General features: G+C 43.0%; 1 protein-coding gene across 1 annotated transcript in view; it reads right to left on the minus strand.

The window, feature by feature from the left end:
- The window catches only part of adgrg6 (adhesion G protein-coupled receptor G6), a 150,576-nt gene that overhangs the window by 79,216 nt on the left and 48,750 nt on the right, over nt 1–22,610 (minus strand). Inside the window, exon 7 of the mRNA XM_030722217.1 lies at nt 10,468–10,533. Within this exon, the coding sequence (XP_030578077.1) occupies nt 10,468–10,533 (66 nt within the window). The remainder of the gene's footprint in view (nt 1–10,467; nt 10,534–22,610) is intronic.

Genomic DNA, 22,610 nt, shown 5'->3' on the forward strand with positions numbered 1-22,610 from the left:
CGGTTGAATCCAATGCACCCTGCAGAGCGGCCTCTGTTTGATCAGACCACCGTGTCACTTCTCTCACAGCAGGGGGTTCCTGCCTGAGCCGTTGTTTGTATTTCGGCATGAGAAGGACAGCGGTGTGGTCAGACTTCCCAAAAGGCGGAAGAGGCTTTGCTTTGTAGCCCTCTTTGAATGGAGAGTAGCAGTGGTCTAGGGTCCTCTCTCCTCTGGTGGGGCAGTCGATGTGTTGAATCAACTCCGGTATTACCTTTTTCAAGTTTGCACTGTTAAAGTGCAAACTTAGCCTGATAGGTGGAAATAGCCTCATGTAGCTCGGATAGTGCAGTGTTTGTGTCCGCCTGAGGTGGAATATAGACGGCGCTGAAGATGACCGAAGTGAACTCGCGGGGCAGGTAGTGGGGACGGCATTTCAGGGTTAGGAGCTCCAGGTTAGGTGAACATGATTGCTTCAGAGGGACAACATTCCTACTGTCACACCAGTTGTTATTAATCATTAGGCACACACCTCCTCCTCTTGATTTTCCAGACTCACTCGTTCTGTCCGTGCGATGACCACTGAAGAACTCCGACGGCTGTACGGCGTGGTCCGGTATGAGGGGGGTCAGCCATGTCTCCGTGAGACAGATGATGTTGCAGTCCCTTATGTCCCTCTGAAACTGTATCCTGGCCCTGAGTTCGTCCAGCTTGTTATCCAGTGACTGGACATTAGCCAACAGGATGCTCGGCAGTGGCGTTTGGTGCGCTCTACACCTCAGCCTCTCTCTTACGCCGGCTCTTTTCCCTCGGGGCCTTGTCCGTGACCTGGGTGCTCCGCGCCATCCTTTGTTTGAGCTGGCCCACTGGAAACGCAGGATCTCCTGGGGCCAAGCCGGGTCGGGAGAAAAAGGTGTCGGAATACAGCCAGAGTGCTGTATTCTGATATTAAAAAGAGTCTGTCTGTTATACGTGATATGACACAGAGCAGGCGGAATTATAAAGTCCAGAATTAAAGCTAAACCTAATATATACAAACAAAGCGTAGGAGCAGGTACGACGGCTGCTGACCTCACCGGCGCCATCTTGGAAGAATTTTTTTTTTTTTTTTTCTGATAGTCTGGGTTCAATTCCACCTTAGCCCAGGACTCTTGCTGTGTGGACTCATGTATGTTCTCCCTGTGTCTGTGTGGGTTTCCTCCCACAATCATGAAGACATGCAGTTACTGGGGTTAGGTTAATTGGTCTCTCTAAATTGCCCACAGGTGTGAATGGTTGTCTGTGTTAGCCCTGCAACAGGCTGGTGACCTGTATGGGGTGTACCCTGCATCTTACTGCCTTGTCAGCTGGGATAGGCTCCAGCCACCACCACCCCCACACAACCATGAAAAGGATAGGGGGGATTGATTGATCAAAAGACATTTTATTTTTCATGAACTATAAAAGATAAGTTTGGTCAATTAGAACATACAGTTTAGTTCAATTGGATATGGAGTAGTGCTTACTTAACAGGCTGAGTTAAATGAACTGTTTCATTACTTAAAAAATTTAAGGCAACGAGTTACCTTGGTTTTTTTTTAAGTAGATTCAACTTATCCGGGTTTACAGTGTAATCTCCGTACAAATACAGCTGCTCTGTGACAGCCTCAGAGGTTGGTTAAGAGAATATTGGGGAGTAAACAGCATCATGAAGTCCAAAGAACACAGCAGACAGGTCAGGAAGAAGGTTGTGGACAAGTTTAAAGCAGGCTTAGGCTATAAAAAGATTTCCCAAGCTTTGAACATCTCACAGAGCACTGTTCAATCCATTATCCAGAAATGGAAAGAGTACGGCACAACTGTAAATCTACCAAGACAAGGCCGTCCACCTAAACTTACAGGCCGAACAAGGAGAGCACTGATCAGAGATGCAGCCAAGAGGCCCACAGTGACTCTGGACCAAATGCAGAGATCCACAGCTCAGGTGGGGGAATCTGTCCACAGGACAACTATTAGTCATGCGCTGCACAAATGTGGTCTTTATGGAAGAGTGGCAAGAAGAAAGTCATTGTTAAAAGAAAACCATAAAAAGTCCCGTTTGCAGGAAGCCATGTTGGGGACACAGCGAACATGTGGAACAAGGCGCTTTGGTCACATGAGACCAAAATTGAACTTTTTGGCCAAAATGCAAAATGCTGTGTGTGGCAGAGAATTAACACTGCACATCACTCTGAACACACCATCCCCACTGTCAAATATGGTGGTGGCAGCATCATCATGCTCTGGGGCTGCTTCTCTTCAGCAGGGACAGGGAAGTTGGTCAGAGTTGATGGGAAGATGGATGGAGCCAAATACAGGGCAATCTTGTAGGAAAACCTGTTGGAGTCTGCAAAAGACTTGAGACTGGGGCGGAGGTTCACCTTCCAGCAGGACAACGACCCTAAACATAAAGCCAGGGCTACAATGGAACGGTTTAAAACCAAACATGTTCATGTGTTAGAACGGCCCAGTCAAAGTCCAGACCTAAACCCAATCCAGAATTTGTGGCAACATCTGAAAACTGCTGTTCACAAACGCTCTCCATCTAATCTAACTGAGCTTGAGCTGTTTTGCACAGAAGAATGGGCAAAATTTTCAGTCACTAGATGTGCACAGCTGGTGGAGACATACCCTAAAAGACTTGCAGCTGTAAGTGCAGCAAAAGGTGGTTCCACAAAGTATTGACTCAGTATTTTTTTACCTACTTTTGCTTGGAGCCAAAAGTTACTGTCACATTCCTTATGATGATTAGATTATTACACCTCCTTTCTTATCTTTATTAGCCTTTTGAACCCTCAATTCAATAAAGTTAAGGTGGACACATTTATTTATTAGTCAATGCAAACAAAAAAGCACATGAAGCCTTACCAGTAGAGGAGGGGCTGGTAGTGGTGGTGGTGGTGATACTCATGATAGAGGTTAGAGGCATGCTAGTAGTGGGGATGCTGGGAGATGGAGTGATGGTAGAGAGGACTGGTGATGACAAATCAAAGGGTGCAGCAGAACGAGAGGACGGAACATGCATAAACAGGATGGTTTTAATGCTGACATGAGCATTTGTTTCTTCCTATTTGAAGGCAAATGCTCCAGCATTCAAAAACTCATAATCACATGCGTGCATTACAAACAGATGTATATTATGTATTTTGCTGTTTCATGTTATCTACATATTAAAAATTCCATTAAGAAAGAAAAGTCCTTACTATCCTAAACAAACAAAGAGATGGTCTTCATAAATTCCTGGGAGGATTAATTTAGAGCTACAATTGTTCAGCTGGAAGAAGAATGTCATAAAGGTTAATTAACAAATGAAAAGTTCTGATGAACTCCATCTTCAAACACAGTGATGGATAACATTTATCTCATTCAGTCTTCCTGAGTCAAAAACATTCATGTAGAGCAGTTCATCAGAGCAGAATTAGCTAAGAAGTCTCCCAGGTAGATAATGAATAAGAGAATGACCAAATTAATATTTGAGGGTTTTACTTTTCAGAGGAGCGTGAGAAGCAAAATAGCTTCAAGCAACCTTTCTTGGCTTCTTATAAGGTCAAACACAGCAGAACTAAAACGACTTGAGAGTTTTATGAGGGACTTCCATAAAAAGTTCTTTCTTTTTGGATGTTAGATGAGCACCTAAAGTTTATCCTAAATTACAAAAGAGATGAAATAGAGGGGAAAAAAGGAAGCCACAACAAAAAACATATTTGGCTGACAAAAATCAGGAGTAAGCTTAAACCATCAAAGACTGTCAGCATAACAAATTAAGAAAGTAATTATCATTTTAAAAATATGGAAGAAAGAAGGTGGAAAGCGGGAATAACAGGATGATGATAAAGCAGAAGACCCTGGAGGGAAAAGGAAAGGCACAAGGAAGTGGAGAGGGTGAAATCTGGAGCAAAGGAAGCATAAGAAGCTACAGATGGAGAGGAAGGACAGAGGGATATTAGGCTGCATGAGGAGGAGGGCGAGGATGAGGGTTGCTTACCGTGGGTGTTGGCATTAGTAGCATGGATGGTGTTAGTGGAGTCAGTGGATGAGGTGGCGGGAGAGGAAACAGCTGGTGGTAGTGACAATGTGTTGGGATGAGAGAGAAAGAAAAGATGCAAAGGATGATAAATGGATGTGATGATGCACGATGAATGAACATCTTAAATGAATGAGGTAGGGGTATAGAGTAGAAACGCATCTGGATTGCTCTAGTGTTCAACAGCATTGTTAAGAATGCAAATCAATAAATAATATAGTAATAACTTGAAGCACTCAGAGAGCGCAAACCTCCGCCAAGGCCATAGGGTCACTGATGCTTCTTCCTCTTGTCATTTCCAACCACTCCACAAAATGTCATCGAAATCTGTTTATAACAGTTCCATCTTTATTGGTTCAAAAGTTGTTGCATAAAATCTCTTTTTCCATAATGGCGGTGTTCTTCTGTATCTAGCTCCATAACAGTTGAAGCTACATCAAAAATCTGCTAACACCTTACTGAATCAGTACAGCTTCAGCTACCATTTGGTGTTAGTTGCACATCTCTAGCTTTATTTGTCAGTTTACACAAACACACTTTCCATGTTACCTATAATTTTCTACATTCTGGATCACGAGATCTGGAATCCAGGTATGATCGTCGCCTCACTATGTTGTTTGATAGAACATGTCACTATGTTACACTCTAATCTTTTTCAGGCTTTTGTGCCTTGTGTTTCGGAGTTAGAAGCTAAATTATTAAAATCCCCCTATCCCGCAATAGTGAAGAATCCATAAAAAAAATTCCTGGATCCAGATCGTGATCCGGATCACTGCCAAAATTTAATCACTTCTTCCTCTTGTCATTTCCAACCACTCCACAAAATTTTATCGAAATCCGTTCATAACTTTTGGAGTAATCCTGCTGACAAACAAACAAACAAACAGACAAACACACCAACGTGACGAAAACATAACCTCCGGAGGTAATAATAAAGGTTCACTTTTTCCACACACAAGACTTACTGTGGGACTATTCTTGCAACAATCTTTCCATCAGTCTGTGTTCTGCCTGTACAGCTGTGATAGGCTTGCAACACACACACTTAACAGCTCCGACTGGGGCTGCTGCCAAAACTTACCAGAAAGTCCAGTTATTTGTTTAATTTTGCCCTCGACTCAAGAGCCTTTAATAAGCTGATGTGCACGTCATTCTAAAAATTACTAGAAAAAGGAAAAACTTGCAGGTCTTCAAATCGTTTATTCACAGATTCTAAAAGAAACTGTTCTAAAAGAGCAGAAAGCCTCAGGTTTAAAGCCATGAGATGTTCACACAGGGTTACTTGAAAATTAGTTCAACTACTAGAATATTTGAATGTTTTTAATGGAACATACTGGCGAAAATTATTGCATCTGACCATTAATTCTATAAACCACTGAGCTCAGGGATTATTATAATATTAATGCTCTCTCATGGCCTGTTGGCCTGTCTGTGCTGCTGTATTAATTTATATTCTGCAGCACAAACTGTAGTTTAATTGGCTTCACTATCTCCTTCTCATGAGTGCAAGCCCAAAAACTGACCTTTAGAAACATGTCCCTCGGAGGCTTCTATAGCTCTGGATAGGGTGAGAACTGACATTTCAGCAGAGAGGTTGGGTCATGTTACTAGCTGGCCCAAAGCCACTGTTCTGACCAAATCTTACTAACAAGCCCTGAATCACATGATCTGTTGGGAGTCCATTTTTCTTTTCGCCATGATCTCTGCAGGGACAGCATTCCAGGTTTAATGGCTACGGCTATAGCCCAACAGCACCCTGGGGGGATTTTGCTTTAAAAAATTCATTTTATTCCTTCATGCATGTTCTCTCTGGGAAAAGGAAAATGTCATTAACAGAGCATTCCTGGGTAGATTACTGAAAGATCCACATTGACCAGTGAGAGTGGGCCAAACGCCTAGCACATTTTTTCCTCTTTTATCAGCTACTTGAACTTGTGAGGACTGATCAAATGAAAAAAGCAGAGTGAAGCATCTGTCTCCATTTCAAGAAGTTACTCATTTCAGTGAGTCTGACTGAGATTCCTGTCCTCTGCCTCCCCTCCAAGCTCAGTTAATGTCATACATGAAGCCCAAAATCATAAATCACATTTTTTTGCAATCTGCATGATTTTCTCTATCCTTAGATGATTTTTGACCAGGATATGTCCTTCAATGCACATATTAAACAAATATGTACTTTTTGCATTTGCGCAATATTTCTAAAATTAGAAACATCCTTTCTCAGAGTGATGCTGAAAAGCTCATTCATGCATTTATTACTTCTAGGCTGGACTATTGTAATTCATTATTATCAGGCTGTCCTAAAAGCTCCCTGAAAAGCCTTCAGCTGATCCAAAATGCTGCAGCTAGAGTACTGACAGGGACTAGAAAGAGAGAGCAGATTTCTCCCATATTGGCTTCTCTTCATTGGCTCCCTGTTAAATCTACAATAGAATTTAAAATCCTTCTCCTCACCTACAAGGTCTTGAATAATCAGGCACCATCTTATCTCAAAGACCTCATAGTCCCATATCACCCCAACAGAGCACTTCTCTCTCAGACTGCTGGCTTACTTGTGGTTCCTAGGATACTTAAGAGTAGAATGGGAGGCAGAGCCTTCAGCTTTCAGGCCCCTCTTCTGTGGAACCAGCTTCCAGCTTGGATTCAGGAGCCAGACACCCTCTCTATTTTTAAGATTAGGCTTAAAACGTTCCTTTATGATAAAGCTTATAGTTAGGGCTGGATCAGGTGACCCTGAACCCTCCCTTAGTTATGCTGCTATAGGCTGCTGGGGAGTTCCCATGATGCACTGACTGTTTCTTTTCATTCACCTCTTTTTACTCTGTTTATACCCCACTCTGCATTTAATCGTTAGTTATTATTAATCCCTGACTCTCTTCCACAGTGTGTCTTTTGTCCTGTCTCTCCCCCCTCAGCCCCAACCGGTCACAGCAGATGACTGCCCCTCCCAGAGCCTGGTTCTGCTGGACGTTTCTTTCTGTTAAAAGGGAGTTTTTCTAGGGCACCCGGGTGGCTTAGCGGTTAAAGCTGGCGACCACATATATATGCTGCATTGCGGTGCAGGCGAAGCAGGTTTGAGTCCCAACCTGTTGCCAATTTGTCTACACATCTTACCCCATATCTCTCCCTAATTTCCTGTCTCTCCTCTACTGCAAATAAAGCTGCTGTGGCCAAAAAGTTAAATAAAGGGGAGTTTTTCCTTCCCACTGTTGCCAAACACTTGCTCATAGGGGGTCATTTTGAATGTTGGGTTTCCTCTGTAATTATTGTAAGTAAGTAAAACTTTATTTATATAGCACCTCTCAAGACAGGTGTCACAAACTGCTTCACAACAGGACACAGAATGATAAAAACAATTAAACAAATGCCAAGCTAAACAGATAAGTTTTTAAAAGACCTTTAAAATACATCATTGAGTCCACCACTCTAAGATGGGCAGGGAGAGAGTTCCAGAGATGGGGAGCCACTGAGGCAAAAGCTCTCCTTGTTGTGGCTTGGTGTCGAGCTAAGGTGAACCCAAACAGCTGCTGGGGGGTTCCCATTATGCACTGTTTCACCTTTTTTTACTCTGTTTATACTCCACTCTGCATTTAATCATTAGTTATTATTAATCTCTGGCTCTCTTCCACAGTGTGTCTATCTCTCCCCTCAGCCCCCCCCCCTCAGCAGATGACCCCCCCTCACTGAGCCTGGTTCTGCTGGAGGTTTCTTCCTGTTAAAGGGAGTTTTTCCTTCCCACTGTCACCAAGTGCTGCTCATAGGGGGTCGTTCTGACTGTTGGGTTTCCTCTGTATTATTGTAGGGTCTTTAACCACAATACAAAGCGCCTTGAGGTTGAGGTTTGTTGTGATTTGGCGCTATATAAATAAAATTGAATTGAACTGAATTGAATTGTTGTTTGCTTTCAGTAAATAAACAGCCCCAAAACTCCTCTTTTATTTATTGATTTTATTTCTATTAGTTCACCAAATCTTTAGTGTAAATGTTGGAAATTTGATTTAGCATCTTTTTTGTTTATGTACCAAGTAATAGTTACGCAACAGTAGGGAATGGAAAGCCATAACAACAAACACAGATGGTGGAGTCAGTGAAGAGCAGGAGGTCACCAAAGACTTTCTGGCTGAAAGGCTTTAGGAAGAGCAATAAAAGCCAGATAAAGTAGTCAAACTCAGGACTTTCACCCAGGAGACCGCAGCTTATGTCATCAAAACTGTCAGTGATGACACAAGAAGTTCATAAGGTTTGGTTTGGGTTAGGATGAGCTGTGACTGTAATTATGCAGCATTTGCTTCCAAGTTTTGAAGCCATGACATCACCACAATGTGACCGGTCTGTAACGTCATCAAATATGATTTTGTAGAAACACCACAGACAGATTTTGCCAATTTCATCCTCAAACAGCCTTCCATCTTTTTACTAGTTCAGAGCAGTTGGACAGTACTGGGAATACTGAGAGGCTAGAAGATGTTCAGGGCTTTGGGGACAGTGGAGGATCTGTACTCCAGACTCGAGCCGGGTTGTTTAGAGATTTTCTTGGAACAAGATTTTCAAAATTCATTTTAGGGGTTAGGCAGCTTTTGGGAGCTATCAGACATACTCTTATGAGCACAGTGCAACAAAAGCTGGCCCTTATACCTTCTTCACAAGGTAGAAAGCAAAGATTGACAGCAAAAACCATCATACTGTGAAGCTTAACTGTATGCACCTGATGCAGCCCAGGTTGACAGTTTCATTTCCACTCAGTTTACCTTTATAAAAAACTGATGTGGCCATTGAGGAAAAACTTATAAAACTTGACTTAAACAAGTCAAGGTTATACCATCTCTTCTGTGCTTCAGTTCTTCAATGCACAGTTCAAAGTATAAGCACTGCAAGGGTTCAGCCCCAGCAGTATACTGGAGTTCTATATATTTCATTGGCCTCCAAACACTCAACCTGTCATCTTTTCATCATCAAAACTCTTTGACCTTCTTAACCCCCCACCCCCCCCCCACCCAAAAAACAAAACAAAAACTATAACAGTGTGAAGAATCGACTGAGTTTGGAGACTAATAGACATTTTAAAACATATTTGACAGCTAGCCTCTAATGCCACAGGCATAAGAAATCAATGCAAGCAGGAAGATATTTGCAATGGCTTTTTGTTTGAAGAACCCCATTATTTATTCTCAGTATCTGCCAATCAGCTGTTTCCAGTCAATACTGATTTTTCTTTTCTTCATTTTTGGTTCAGCTCTTATTAACTTTGGCTGGTGTTACAGTGTCTGTCACTGTGATGTGAAGCAACTGGATTTAAACTACCTCAGAACAACATGAATTTTACAGTTGATTTTGGTGTGAGAACTAATGAGACCAGCGTGCAATAGTCTTTTACCATTTTGACATTATGTGTAAAGATGCTGGAATTCTGCAGACTCTAAAGCAGGGGTTTTCAAAGTATGAAAGGGTGAGCCCCCCTCCAAGGAGCACAATGCCTGCTGCGCGACCCCCCCCCCAATAATCAACCCACACACAAACAAATGCCACTACAAAACACCTTCTAATTGCTTTTATTTTAGAACCATCTCATCTTTTAAAATGACACTTTATCTGAATGAAATTTAACGCATGAACATTTTAAAACATTTCCTCCCATTTTAATTATTTTATCAGGGCCTTTGTATGGCAAATACGCCCTTTTTTCATTTTTCTAATGATAAGAACAACCCCAAACTCATCACAAAATCAAAACTTTAAGCAGTCGTGGTCGTACTTCCTCTTTTTTCTACTTACGCCAGAGCTTGTCTCCCCTGCCTTTTTCTTTACTAAAAATTTGTCCATTCCTTCTCTCACATCAGTAGACAGCAAGCAGATAGCTTCTTTCCCCGGTTTATTTTTTCCCTCGCACCGCGCCTCCCCTAACGTGCTCTGGCGCCCCCTAGGGGAGGCGCGCCTCACACTTTGAAAACCGCCGCTCTAAAGCATTGGTATGATTTCGTGAATAGATGTTGATCAATTTTTCTTTCAATGGAAGCACTGATCACAAATGTTAGTTGTAATTTGGACCTTACCTTCACACAGGTTTACTTGCTGTTACTTTGCAGGATGATGTTACCTGATATTTAATCAGCTGTGAGTTTCTGTTACAAGTTGGCAAAAAAGAGTATTTGTCTTTTTGCTTCTGATTCATTAATCCAAGAAGAAATCATTTATTACAGACTAATAAATTACTGCTGTTTCAGGAGCTATTTTCAAGAACTAATCTAAAGCAGTTTGTTACATTTTGATTTAATAAACAGCCTAATTTAAATTAAAGATTCCTGGCAACAATGTTCCAAAGCTCAGTGTGAGTCTGATTTGCAGGCTGTTACAGATAGAAATGACACTTAACTTTAACTTGAGAATCACACACAACAAACAAAAGAAGAAGCTAGCATGTGTTCACAGTATAGGGGAACTTTTCCTACCTGGGCAGCCCAGTGCAGGGGAGTCACAGCTGGTAATGAGGGGAGTGCTGCTCCCTGGGAAGACACCTTGGAAGAGAGGAGGAAAGATTTTTAGCTGAATAATCACACTGAAATATTTAAACTCACCTCAGAGATCATTATAGCCTTACAAAAACATTTGATTTTAGAAGATGTTTAAAAAAAAATACATATATAAGATAAAGGAAAAGACACGAAAGAAGAACGAACAGGTTTATTTATGTAATGAGTTTAAGCTCATATCTTAGTCCTTAGACTGTTACATGGATTATAGACTGCTATGATAGCATGTTTGTGGATGAATTATATCTCCATATATCTCCTGGAACTCATGGAATATCTGACATGATGTTGCTAACACACCAGGCTGGTCTAGTTAGTTTGGTTCTGTGTAATCCCTGGGGGAGTGGGTAATAAAATATACACTGCTCAAAAAAATAAAGGGAACACTTAAACAACACAATATAACTCCAAGTAAATCAAACTTCTGTGAAATCAATGTCACGGCTGCTGCGGCAAACTACGCAGGAGGGACCTCAGAGCCCACCGGCCCAGGACCATGACCATGACAATCAGACTGTCCACTTAGGAAGCAATACTGATTGACAATCAATTTCACATGCTGTTGTGCAAATGGAATAGACAACAGGTGGAAATTATTGGCAATTAGCAAGACACACTCAATAAAGGAGTGGTTCTGCAGGTGGGGACCACAGACCACTTCTCAGTACCTATGCTTTCTGGCTGATGGTTTGCTCACTTTTGAATGTTGGTGGTGCTTTCACACTCGTGGTAGCATGAGACGGACTCTACAACCCACACAAGTGGCTCAGGTAGTGCAGCTCATCCAGGATGGCACATCAATGCGAGCTGTGGCAAGAAGGTTTGCTGTGTCTGTCAGCGTAGTGTCCAGAGGCTGGAGGCGCTACCAGGAGACAGGCCAGTACACCAGGAGATGTGGAGGAGGCCGTAGGAGGGCAACAACCCAGCAGCAGGACCGCTACCTCTGCCTTTGTGCAAGGAGGAACAGGAAGAGCACTGCCAGAGCCCTGCAAAATGACCTCCAGCAGGCCACAAATGTGCATGCATCTGCACAAATGGTTAGAAACCAACTCCATGAGGATGGTATGAGGGCCCGACGTCCACAGATGGGGGTTGTGCTCACAGCCCAACACCGTGCAGGACGCTTGGCATTTGTCAGAGAACACCAGGATTGGCAAATCACCACTGGTACCCTGTGCTCTTCACAGATGAAAGCAGGTTCACACTGAGCACATGTGACAGACGTGACAGTCTGGAGATGCCACGGAGAGCGATCTGCTGCCTACAACATCCTTCAGCATGACTGGTTTGGCAGTGGGTCAGTAATGGTGTGGGGTGGCATGACTGCCATTAGGTACCGAGATGAGATCCTCAGACCCCTTGTGAGACCATATGCTGGTGCGGTTGGCCCTGGGTTCCTCCTAATGCAGGACAATGCTAGACCTCATGTGGCTGGAGTGTGTCAGCAGTTCCTGAAAGATGAAGGCATTGAAGCTATGGACTGGCCCGCCCATTCCCCAGACCTGAATCCGATCAAGCACATCTGGGACATCATGTCTCCCTCCATCCACCAACATCACGTTGCACCACAGACTGTCCAGGAGTTGGTGGATGCTTTAGTCCAGGTCTGGGAGGAGATCCCTCACCAGACCATCCACCACCTCATCAGGAGCATGCCCAGGTGTTGTAGGGAGGTCATACAGGCACGTGGAGGCCACACACAATACTGAGCCTCATTTTGACTTGTTTTAAGGACATTACATCAAAGTTGGATCAGCCTGTAGTTTGTTTTTCCACTTTAATTTTGTGTGTGACTCCAAATCCAGGCCTCCATTGGTTAATAAATTTGATTTCCATTGATGATTTTGTGTGATTTTGTTGTCAGCACATTCAACTTTGTACAGAACAAAGTATTCAATGACAATATTTCATTCATTCAGAGGATGTGTTATTTGAGCAGTGTATAATATTAGAATTAAACCAGCTTAAAAACATTTAAAATTCAAACTTTTACACTTATGTGATATCTACATGTATCTGAAATAAACTCCAAAGTGGGTTAAATATTCATTGTTAGCTCCCCACTGAGCCCCATATTATAATATTCCTTCACTCATCCAGAAACCACTGGAGCAGACATGGCAGCAATTTTCATCACTGATTCACAACTGAAGTCGAGTTTAAGCACAACTGCTAATGACTTATTCACACTGGCTTCTAAAGCTCAAATATCTACTGCCTTCAATCTTCTGTGACACTCAAACTGTCGTTTTACTCTCAGCATATTGTGCAGCTACCCCGTGTTATGCATGCACCATACATAACACGGGGCACATGCCTTTGTCATAACGCACCTTCAACTTTGACCTTCTACCCCATCTATGCATGGCAGTCTGTAATGTGAAAGTTGAAGTAAAAAGAAAAAGGTTGTGTTTTGGGATACATGTCTTTTACTGCCCAGAGGACTGTGAGTGTGGATGGGGAGAAAAGCAGGCCTGTTTCTTCCTCTTCAAACTTGGAGAAGCCATGACTGCTGCGGTTCTGTTTAACGGGTACAAATGAATTTGCAGTCCGAAACAGAGCTAACATGGACTTTTTGACAGCAGCAGTAAACTACTTTGCCTGCTTGGTACTTAAAGCCTGATGCCAGATATATAAAACATACTTTGAGGGTCAGAGTAACATTGATTTACTGTATTTCTGATATCATTCAGATGCATGAAAGTCGTCAGCATCCGTCCAGCTCAATGTCGGGTTTTTATACTAACACACAATGAGATCCAGCTTCAATCCAAGTGCCTGAAGTGCTCATCCATTTCTGGTCTGTAGTGAGTTGAAGCCTATCCCAGCAATGGGGTGCACACTGAACAGACTGTCAGACCAGTAACATGATCATCTATTTCTCAAAATGTTTGCCGGTTGTATAAGAAAGTTTCCCACACTGTTGTTAATCGCCTGTAGATTTCTAATCAATCCAACTTTGCGGTCTGTGGTGGGATGCAGATTGGCTGCTTGATGAGATAAAGCCCTGAAAGTTACACTTCAGGGACAGTCTGTCTAACCAACTGTGTGCTTACCGCAGCCAAAACCAAGTGCTCCTGAAGTACTTTGACCATTTGAAATGTAACCCCGAGCCTGGCTGCAGCCCACACATGCTGCATATTCACAGACCATTCAGGGAGTGGGAGGACGGGCAGGCGGAGAAAGCAGAGACTTTGTTTGAGAGGAATGTGTTTGAGAGATGTCAGCAAATCATTGCAGTGTTCAGCCGGGTGAAAAAGCAGGAATTCAGTAATCGTGGATGGCATGTGGCCCCTTTGTAATCTACCTCAAACTCTCTTTCCCTTTCTTGCTTTGCCCTTCTCTTTCCTTCACCTAACCTACTGATTTTATTTCTTCATCACCTCCACTTTTGTACTCTTTCCCTTCTGCCTTTGTGTGCTTTTCTACCATTTTCACCCTCAGCTTTCCATTTTCCTCTCAGACTTCCTCTCCGCCTGTTCTTTTCACAACCTAGACACAATGAATCACCCATTTTCTTCTACTCCGTGTACTTCAATTACCTCATTTCTGTATTTCTCAATCTACTGCAGCAGACGGATAATTCAGTGTCTCACTTTTAGAGTAGAGAAGTAAGAGGAAGCAAGTGAGGGGAGATGGAGATTGAGCCCTTAGAGAACAGGATACCACAACCCACTTATTGGTCTGGACTACTTTGCTTGGTTTGGACTTCTGAGCTCCAGTGAAAGGAAATTCTAGTTCTGCAGCATACACACATAACTTCCAGTGTTCTTCTAAAGCAGCAGTTTCCCCAGCAGCTTTTTTTTTTTTTTTTTTTTGGTGCTTGACCTCACCCCTACTCAACACCTTAGGCATAAATTGGAGTGAGCAGAACTTACAACCTAAGATCAGTCCTGGACCTCAAAAGCTCAGACACGGATGTCAGAAGGCTAAACAAGTTAGACCAGGCACTCATACCTCAGAAAATGTTAAGGTCCTTCTGGGGGTTCCCATAGAAAAAGATATATCAGGAGAGCCTTATCAGAACCCCAAATTACCTCAGATTAATGTGAAGACCAGCAGCTCCAGTTTGAGGTCCTCATCTTGTCTCCAAGACCAAGTAAACATGCAATCACAGCCTGATGATACCAACAGAAGCTTCTTCCACAAAGAAAAATCCTGAAAACTTCAATCTTTGGACCTTCTCCAGTCAGGTTCAATTTGTGCTAATATCATGTTTACTGTCTAGTTCTGCCTATAGTAAGCATGTATCAAAAAACCTCTCAAATCCAAGCTGTCACAATTTCTCAGCTTGTTGTCTCGTTGCACCTCTTCTCATTTTGCTGTTTTTATTCTGCATCTTCTTATGTGTTATCTGACTGTGTTGTTTTCATGTCTCTTCAGAATCAGAATCAGAATCAGAATCAGAAGGTTTTATTGCCATATGGGTGAACAGGTTCACAGCATTAGGAAATTGCTGCGGTACTTCGTGCTTACAGAAAAAAAAACAAATAAGTATAAAAACTATAAGACAATATACAAGTATACAAATTGCAAATATACAGAGATATTAGAGCTATAACTATAGCACAATATTACAAAATTACAAAATATACAGTGTAGAGACTAATTAAAAGATAAAAGAATGTAAGCTATATTCCACTAATATGTACATCAGTGCAATCAGACAGGTGCATAGACATAGGGTCATCAGCGTTTGTGGAGGGTGGTGGTAACAGTCTTAGGGTTATTGTTCATGAGTCCAACAGCAGAGGGGAAGAAACTGTTCTTATGGCGGGAGGTTCTGGTCCGTATGGACCGTAGCCTCCTGCCTGAGGGGAGAGGGTCAAAAAGTCTGTGCCCAGGGTGAGAGTGGTCGGCTGTGATCCGACCTGCACGCCCCAGTGTCCTGGAGGTGTACAGGTCCTGGAGAGATGGGAGGTTACAGCCAATCACCTTCTCAGCAGAGTGCACAACGCGCTGTAGTCTCTGTTTGTCCCTAGTGGTGGCTCCAGCGTACCACACAGTGATGGAGGAGGTGAGGATGGACTCAATGATGGCAGTATAGAACTGCACCATGGTCCTTGCTGGCAAGTTGAATTTCTTCAACTGCCGCAGGAAGTACATCCTCTGCTGGGCCTTTTTGATGACAGAGGTGATGGTGGGCTCCCACTTGAGGTCCTGGGTGATGGTAGTTCCCAGGAAGCGAAAAGAGTCCACTGTGGTGATGGGGGTGTCAGTCAGGATGATGGAGGGTAGAGGGGCTGTGTGCTTCCTAAAGTCCACTATAATCTCCACTGTCTTCTGGGCGTTCAGTACCAGGTTATTGTGGCTGCACCAGGACGCCAGACGTTTGACCTCCATCCGGTAGGCCGACTCGTCCCCGTCTGAGATGAGTCCGATGAGAGTCATGTCGTCTGCAAACTTAATAAGCTTGACAGACTGGTGGTCAGAGGTGCAGCAGTTGGTATACAGGGAGAAGAGCAGAGGAGAGAGGACACAGCCCTGAGGAGTGCCAGTGCTGATGGTCCGGGAGTCCGAGACATTCTTCCCCAGCCTCACGTGCTGCTTCCTGTTCATCAGGAAGTCAATGATCCACCTGCAGATGGGATCTGGCACGTTCATCTGGGACAGCTTGTCTTGGAGGAGATCAGGGATGATGGTGTTGAAGGCAGAGCTGAAGTCCACAAACAGGATCCTGGATCCTCTTAGGCAGTATTATTAGAATGCATTACATACTTTTCATTGTTATGCTGATGATATTCAGCTTTATTTATCCATGAAGCCAGATGACACACATCAATTAGTTAAACTGTGGGAATGTCTTAAAGACATAAAGGCCTGGATGACCTCTAAGTTCCTGCTTATGATGCACTGAGTGTTTCTTTTCATTCACCTCTTTTACTCTGTTTATATCCCACTCTGTATTTAATCATTAGTTATTATTAATCTCTCTTTCTCCCCTCAGCAGATGACCCCCCCCCCTCCCTGAGCCTGGTTCTACTGGCTCAGTTAAAGGGAGTTTTTCCTTCCCACTGTCACCAAGTGCTGCTCGTAGGGGGTCGTTTTGACTGTTGGGTTTTCTCTGTATTTCCTTACAATATAAAGTGTCTTGAGGCAACTGTTTGTGGTGATGGGGCGCTATATAAATAAAACTGAATTGAATTGAATGTGCTGTCACTGTTTGATGCCAAAATCCCTGTCAAACTAGCCACAATCTGGATTTTGTTGCATATTGTTTGGATTTTGTTTTAGTAGATCGGCTGCAGATTTGTTTTCATTCTTTTTCTTGGCCATTATGATTTGAATTTCCCTCTTCACAGTGTTTGACCATAACATGGAGAATGATAAATCAGGCATTCATAACCACAAACAACACAGTGAAGCGACACATGGCCATACTGAAGAGTAACTAGTATATTTAAATGTACTGCCAAGAGGTCCTCATCAAGCATCCATGTATAACACACTGGGACAGTGATCATTGTCCACATACTTTGGAGCTTCCATTGTACTTGGGCTGAGAGTTTCCGTCTTTTTCTGTTGTCTTTGCCAGCTGGAGCTGTGTTGAGCAGGATGCTGTGATGAGGAAATGAACGTGGCATTGTGCTGCAGACGTGCCGAGCCCTCTAACAGCAGAAAGTGTTGGAGTACAAAGAATGAGGAAGATGAAGAGAGCTGTCACTACTAATGAGCTTTATCTTGCTAGACAACTAAATTGCTTTGCCATTATTGCAAAAAATCTGTGATAAGAAAAGCCGTGAATAAATTCTCGTATATTTACTGTTATTTCTTCAGCAACAACATCATCCATTCATATTAAGCATATCTGAATCTCAGACTAACAACAAGTGTTCAAAATGCAAATTTCCTTTCATTGTAAATGAAAGCATTTATGTTTCCTCTGTATGGCTTTATCAAGGCGTCGCAGTGCTGACAGTAGCTCATGAACTGTAATTAATATGATGACTCAGCACCGGACAGCAGACTATAATTTGCTGTGATAAGTGGAAAACATGTTTATTACTTACAGCAAGAGAAGCTGTTTCTCCATATTTATGGCCAGTGAATGTGGTTAAAGTAATATTCTGCAGCATTTTCACATAAACCAACAACTGACACTTGCAATAACACTGTGGCATGTTAACCAATATTCAGCACGTTGAAGCTTTTCCATGTGAGTGCGTGGTTGGATTTTACTCTCTCTGAGCTGGCAAAGAAAAACCAAGATTTAAATTCCCTCTTTGCAGTCTGGCAAGATCATGGATGACTTCAGGGTACCCTGTGGAGTTTTTGAATAGTTAGTTGTATGAAGCCATGTTTTGTTCCTGAATGTTCCCCTGATGAACACACATAACTTTGGTTTTGCTTGCCTCTAAATTAGCTTGCATTATTTTCAGACCATAAAACATGTGGTCTGTTGTGTAAAATGAAAAGAAAAGCCACTCTGTGAATAAGTCCATGCAGCTACATGTGTGTAGGTGTCTGTTTTCCCCTCTGGCATCAATAAGAGATGAAAGACAAACACACAAACTTAAAGTACCCACATGTATGTATTATATATATTGTATGAGCACAGACAGAGGCAGCTGGCAGCAGCTCCATCAACACCGGCCTCATTAACAGACCACAGCGGGATATAAAAATGGCATCACACAGACCAGTGGCCCTTACAGGCTCAGGAAAAGGAAGCAAACAAAATCAAGAGCAGCTTTTCTGTGTAGAAAGATAAATAAGTGTGAAACGCACTTGGAACAAAAGTAAGAGGGGGCACTGAACATCCCTGCTAACATCATTAATAAAAAATATTTAAAAGCAAGGGTTTACTTTGCAATCTCAGTTTAGCATTCAGCATTAAAAGAACAGTTCATCTAGATTATTTTTGTTTGAGTGGCAAAGATCAACTGTCATGCTATGAGTTGTTTAAGGTATTAAGTAATAATGGCCTTGACACACTCTTGCCATAGAGTGTATTTCATCTTTGTTATTAGCACTGATAGTGCGGTCCACACAGGAGGAAAAATCCATTCAAATTTACTTATGTATGAGTGCTGATTCACAACAGTCCCCTCAAGGCCCTCAGTACTGTGGGGTACAGACCCAGCAGTATTAGAGAACAGTTCCAACATCCTCTGTGACAGTGGGAAGGAAAAACTCCCTTTTAACAGGAAGAAACCTCCAGCAGAACCAGGCTCAGGGAAGGGGGGTCATCTGCTGAGACCATCAGGGAGGTGAAAAGAAAAGAAAAGAAAAGAAAAGAAAAGAAAAAGAGCAGAGGGAAACAGGACAAAACACAGGCAGAAAAATGCAAAGCCAAAGGTGACTTCAGCAAATAGTAATGAAAAAAACCACAAAATCAAAGACCAGCGAAACTCAGGTAAATCCAGCAAGTCACTAGTCCACCACAAGCGGTGCACAGTCATTTTGGAGTGGAGTGGGTGATCCATTCCCAGTGAGTATTACATAATATTTTTACTTGAAATCCTAATCTTAGTTTTAATTTTACAAGGTGTACCTAAAAAACTGCTCATTTGCTTACAGCTCAGCAAAGATGAGTGAGACTTTTTAAAAATGCCTCCAGGTCTTTGACCACACAGCATATATTGGTATGACTGTATCTGTAGACCGAAGCATGGAAGGCCTCTGGTGTTTCACAGTCTGCTGCCTTCAGATGGGACCTCACCTGTCTGCTCTAATCATCTCTAGTGCAGCTCCATGTAAACAGGGCCCAGAGACTGAAACACAACATTTCACTCAGTTAATCCTCAAACTGCTGCCTTTCAACACTAAATGACTCTCCCTGTTTCCACTCACTGCTTTGGACATCTCCATGCCCAGGCTTACAGCATGCTGTCCTCTGCTATACAAACACCTATTTGAGACTATAATTTCATTTCACCATCATACTGGACCAAGTATAAAAGTGTGATGTAAAACCAACAGTTTCTTTATGAAATAAACTCACTTTACCCATTTCTTTCTAAGCTGCATGCATAAAGAGATTCTTAACTATATAATAAATTAAATGAAGAACCCCATTTAAGGTGTCAACAGGCAGTTCTGTGACACACACCAAATGACAGCAAACAACTGAAAGCCTGTGGCTGCCCCACACACAAACTGTTTCTTTGTGGCAGTTCACAGACAGACACTTTATAACAGCACAACCACCAGTTTTTAGTGTAATCGCCTAATTATCTATAAACTTTATTCTTTGTGTACAACAGCGTTGACTCACAACATTAAATAAATTAGGGGCACTTAATATTTTAAAGATACTAAAATATTAGAACTCCTCCGTAAATAGCCACCTTATTGTGGTGGAGGGGTTTGTGTGTCCCAGTGATCCCAGGAGATCTGTTGTCCGGGGGGCTTTTGCCTCACGACCACCCATCAGGACTGGAGCAGATGGGTGGTCCTGAGGCATCTCAAAGCGAGCAAAGAAACAGTTAAGTTTCTTTGCTCCAGTCCTGCCCCCCCCACCAGGCTGCACCCCACTCACTGTCCAGGAGCATGAGGTACGGCGCGTGCTCCTGGCAGTGAACCCCAGGAAGGCTGCCGGACCAGACGGAGTACCTGGCAAGGTGATCAGAGCGTGTGCCCACCAGCTCACCCTGATTCTCACCAGGATTTTCAACCTCTCCCTGGCCCAAGCAGTCATCCCCCCCTGCCTAAAAACAGCCACAATCATCCCCGTGCCCAAAAGGTCATCTGTCACCAGCCTAAATGATTACCGCCCTGTGGCCCTCACACCGGTAATCATGAAGTGCTTTGAGAGGCTGGTTCTCCAGCACATCAAAGACCATCTGCCCCCCACTTTCGACACCCATCAGTTTGCATATCATGCAAACAGATCCACAGAGGACGCCATCGCTGTAGCTCTCCACTCTGTGTTGAGCCACTTGGAGCAGCAGCAGAGCTACGCTCACATGCTCTTTGTGGATTACAGCTCAGCGTTCAACACACTCATCCCGGACAGTCTCACCACCAAACTGCACACCCTGGGCCTCCCCCCTCTCACATGTTCCTGGATCAAGGACTTCTTAACCAACCGGCCCCAGACTGTGAGACTTGGCCCCCATCTCTCCTCCACCCGCACATTGAGCACTGGCTCCCCACAGGGCTGTGTGCTGAGCCCCCTCCTGTACTGCCTCTACACCCATGACTGCAGTCCGGCCCACAATAACAACCTCATCGTCAAATTTGCTGACGACACCACAGTGGTCGGACTCATCTCGAAGGGAGATGAGGCAGCTTACAGAGAGGAGGTCCTGAAGTTGACAGCCTGGTGTTCAGAGAACAACCTGGTACTGAACACCATGAAAACCAAAGAGATCATCATCGACTTCAGGAAGCACAGGACTGACCCAGCTCCCCTCTACATCAACGGCGAGCGTGTGGAGAGGGTCCACACCTTCAGGTTTCTCGGTGTCCTCATCTCTGCTGATCTCTCTTGGTCAGATAACATCACAGCTGTTATCAAGAAGGCTCAGCAGCGACTTCACTTCCTGAGGGTCCTCAGGAAGAACAACTTGGACTCAAACCTGCTGCTGACCTTCTACCGCTCATCCATTGAGAGCCTGCTGACGTACTGTATCACAGTATGGTACGGCAGCTGCACTGAGGCAGACAGGGTCAGGCTTCAGAGGGTAGTCAAGACAGCACAAAGAATCGTTGGCTGCCCTCTCCCCTCCCTGATGGACATCTACACCTCCCGCTGCATCAGCAGAGCCAGGAACATCATCAAGGACAGCTCACACCCTGGCTTTGACCTGTTTGACCTGCTGCCCTCTGGCAGGCGCTACAGGTGCATCAAAGCCAGAACAAACAGACTCAAGAACAGTTTCTTCACCAGAGCAATCACCACCCTGAACTCACACACTCCCCCACTGTAACTGTGCAATATTATATTATTCATACTGAACAATATCTGACATTCCTATATTGTGTAATATCCAGTATTCATTCACTAGTGCAATATTCATTCACCAAGTGCAATATTCATCATCTTCATTATTATATGTATACACGCATTTACTTTCTTACAATGTACAGATGCACCAATGTATGTATATATTTTTATACGTTCTATATTTTGTATATTTTACACATTGTTTATTTTCTGTATATCTCTTGATCATATTGATTATACTAGATTATAATATTTTTATTTTCATTTTAGAGAGTTTGATTTTCTGTTACATGGCACTGAACAGGAGTGGCCCTCCAATCTCATTGTACATCCTGTATAATGACAATAAAGGCTCCCTCCAGGAACTGTTCAATGCCCGCTGCCAGAGGAGGGCACAGAACATCCTCCAGGACCCCTCACACCCTGGACACTCCTTGTTTCAGCTACTGCCATCAGGCAGACGTTTCAGGACAATGAAGGCCAGAACAAACAGACTGAGGAACAGCTTTTATGCCAGGGCTATCATTGAACTGAACTCTGTGTGGTTTGGACAGTGATGTGGGGTGGTAGTGCTGACTGTGTGCCTGCGTTGGTGTGTGTATTGGGGCTAGATTCATCTTAATTTACTATTGTGCACTGTATTTTAGTAATCATTTTTATCACTCATATTTTTATTATTTTATTATTTATTGTCTGAGGCACCTAAAAGGAATGCATTTTAAATTTCGTTGTGCAACTTCTGTGTACAATGACAATAAAGATTCTGATCTAAACACCTGGATAGACACCAAATATGGGGAGATGTCTTAAAATCTAAACCTATAGTAATTCAATTTTTAAGCAAAGATGTCAAATATTTGGTTGTTTTATTTGCAAAATAATAAAAATGTGTTTTTATGCTATGCTTGACAGTGGATGAAATTATTTGAGGAAAAATTGTACAGTACTTTTTAATGCTTCTCCAAACCAGCAGTTTACACCAGTAAACCTTCATACTGCCATCGCTGTTTCTGTGTAAATGACATTTATGTGTATCTATATCCATTCATAGAGTATGTGACCTGCATTTGAACCTCCTCTGCTACACAAACCTGTGAACTGAGGGTGACATTGCATCATTTTTAATCTCCAAACAGCAGGCATCTGTGAATGTGGAGTCAGTATAACACAT

The sequence above is a fragment of the Archocentrus centrarchus genome, chromosome 24, assembly GCF_007364275.1.
Source record: "Archocentrus centrarchus isolate MPI-CPG fArcCen1 chromosome 24, fArcCen1, whole genome shotgun sequence".
In the NCBI taxonomy this organism is placed as follows: Eukaryota; Metazoa; Chordata; class Actinopteri; order Cichliformes; family Cichlidae; genus Archocentrus; species Archocentrus centrarchus.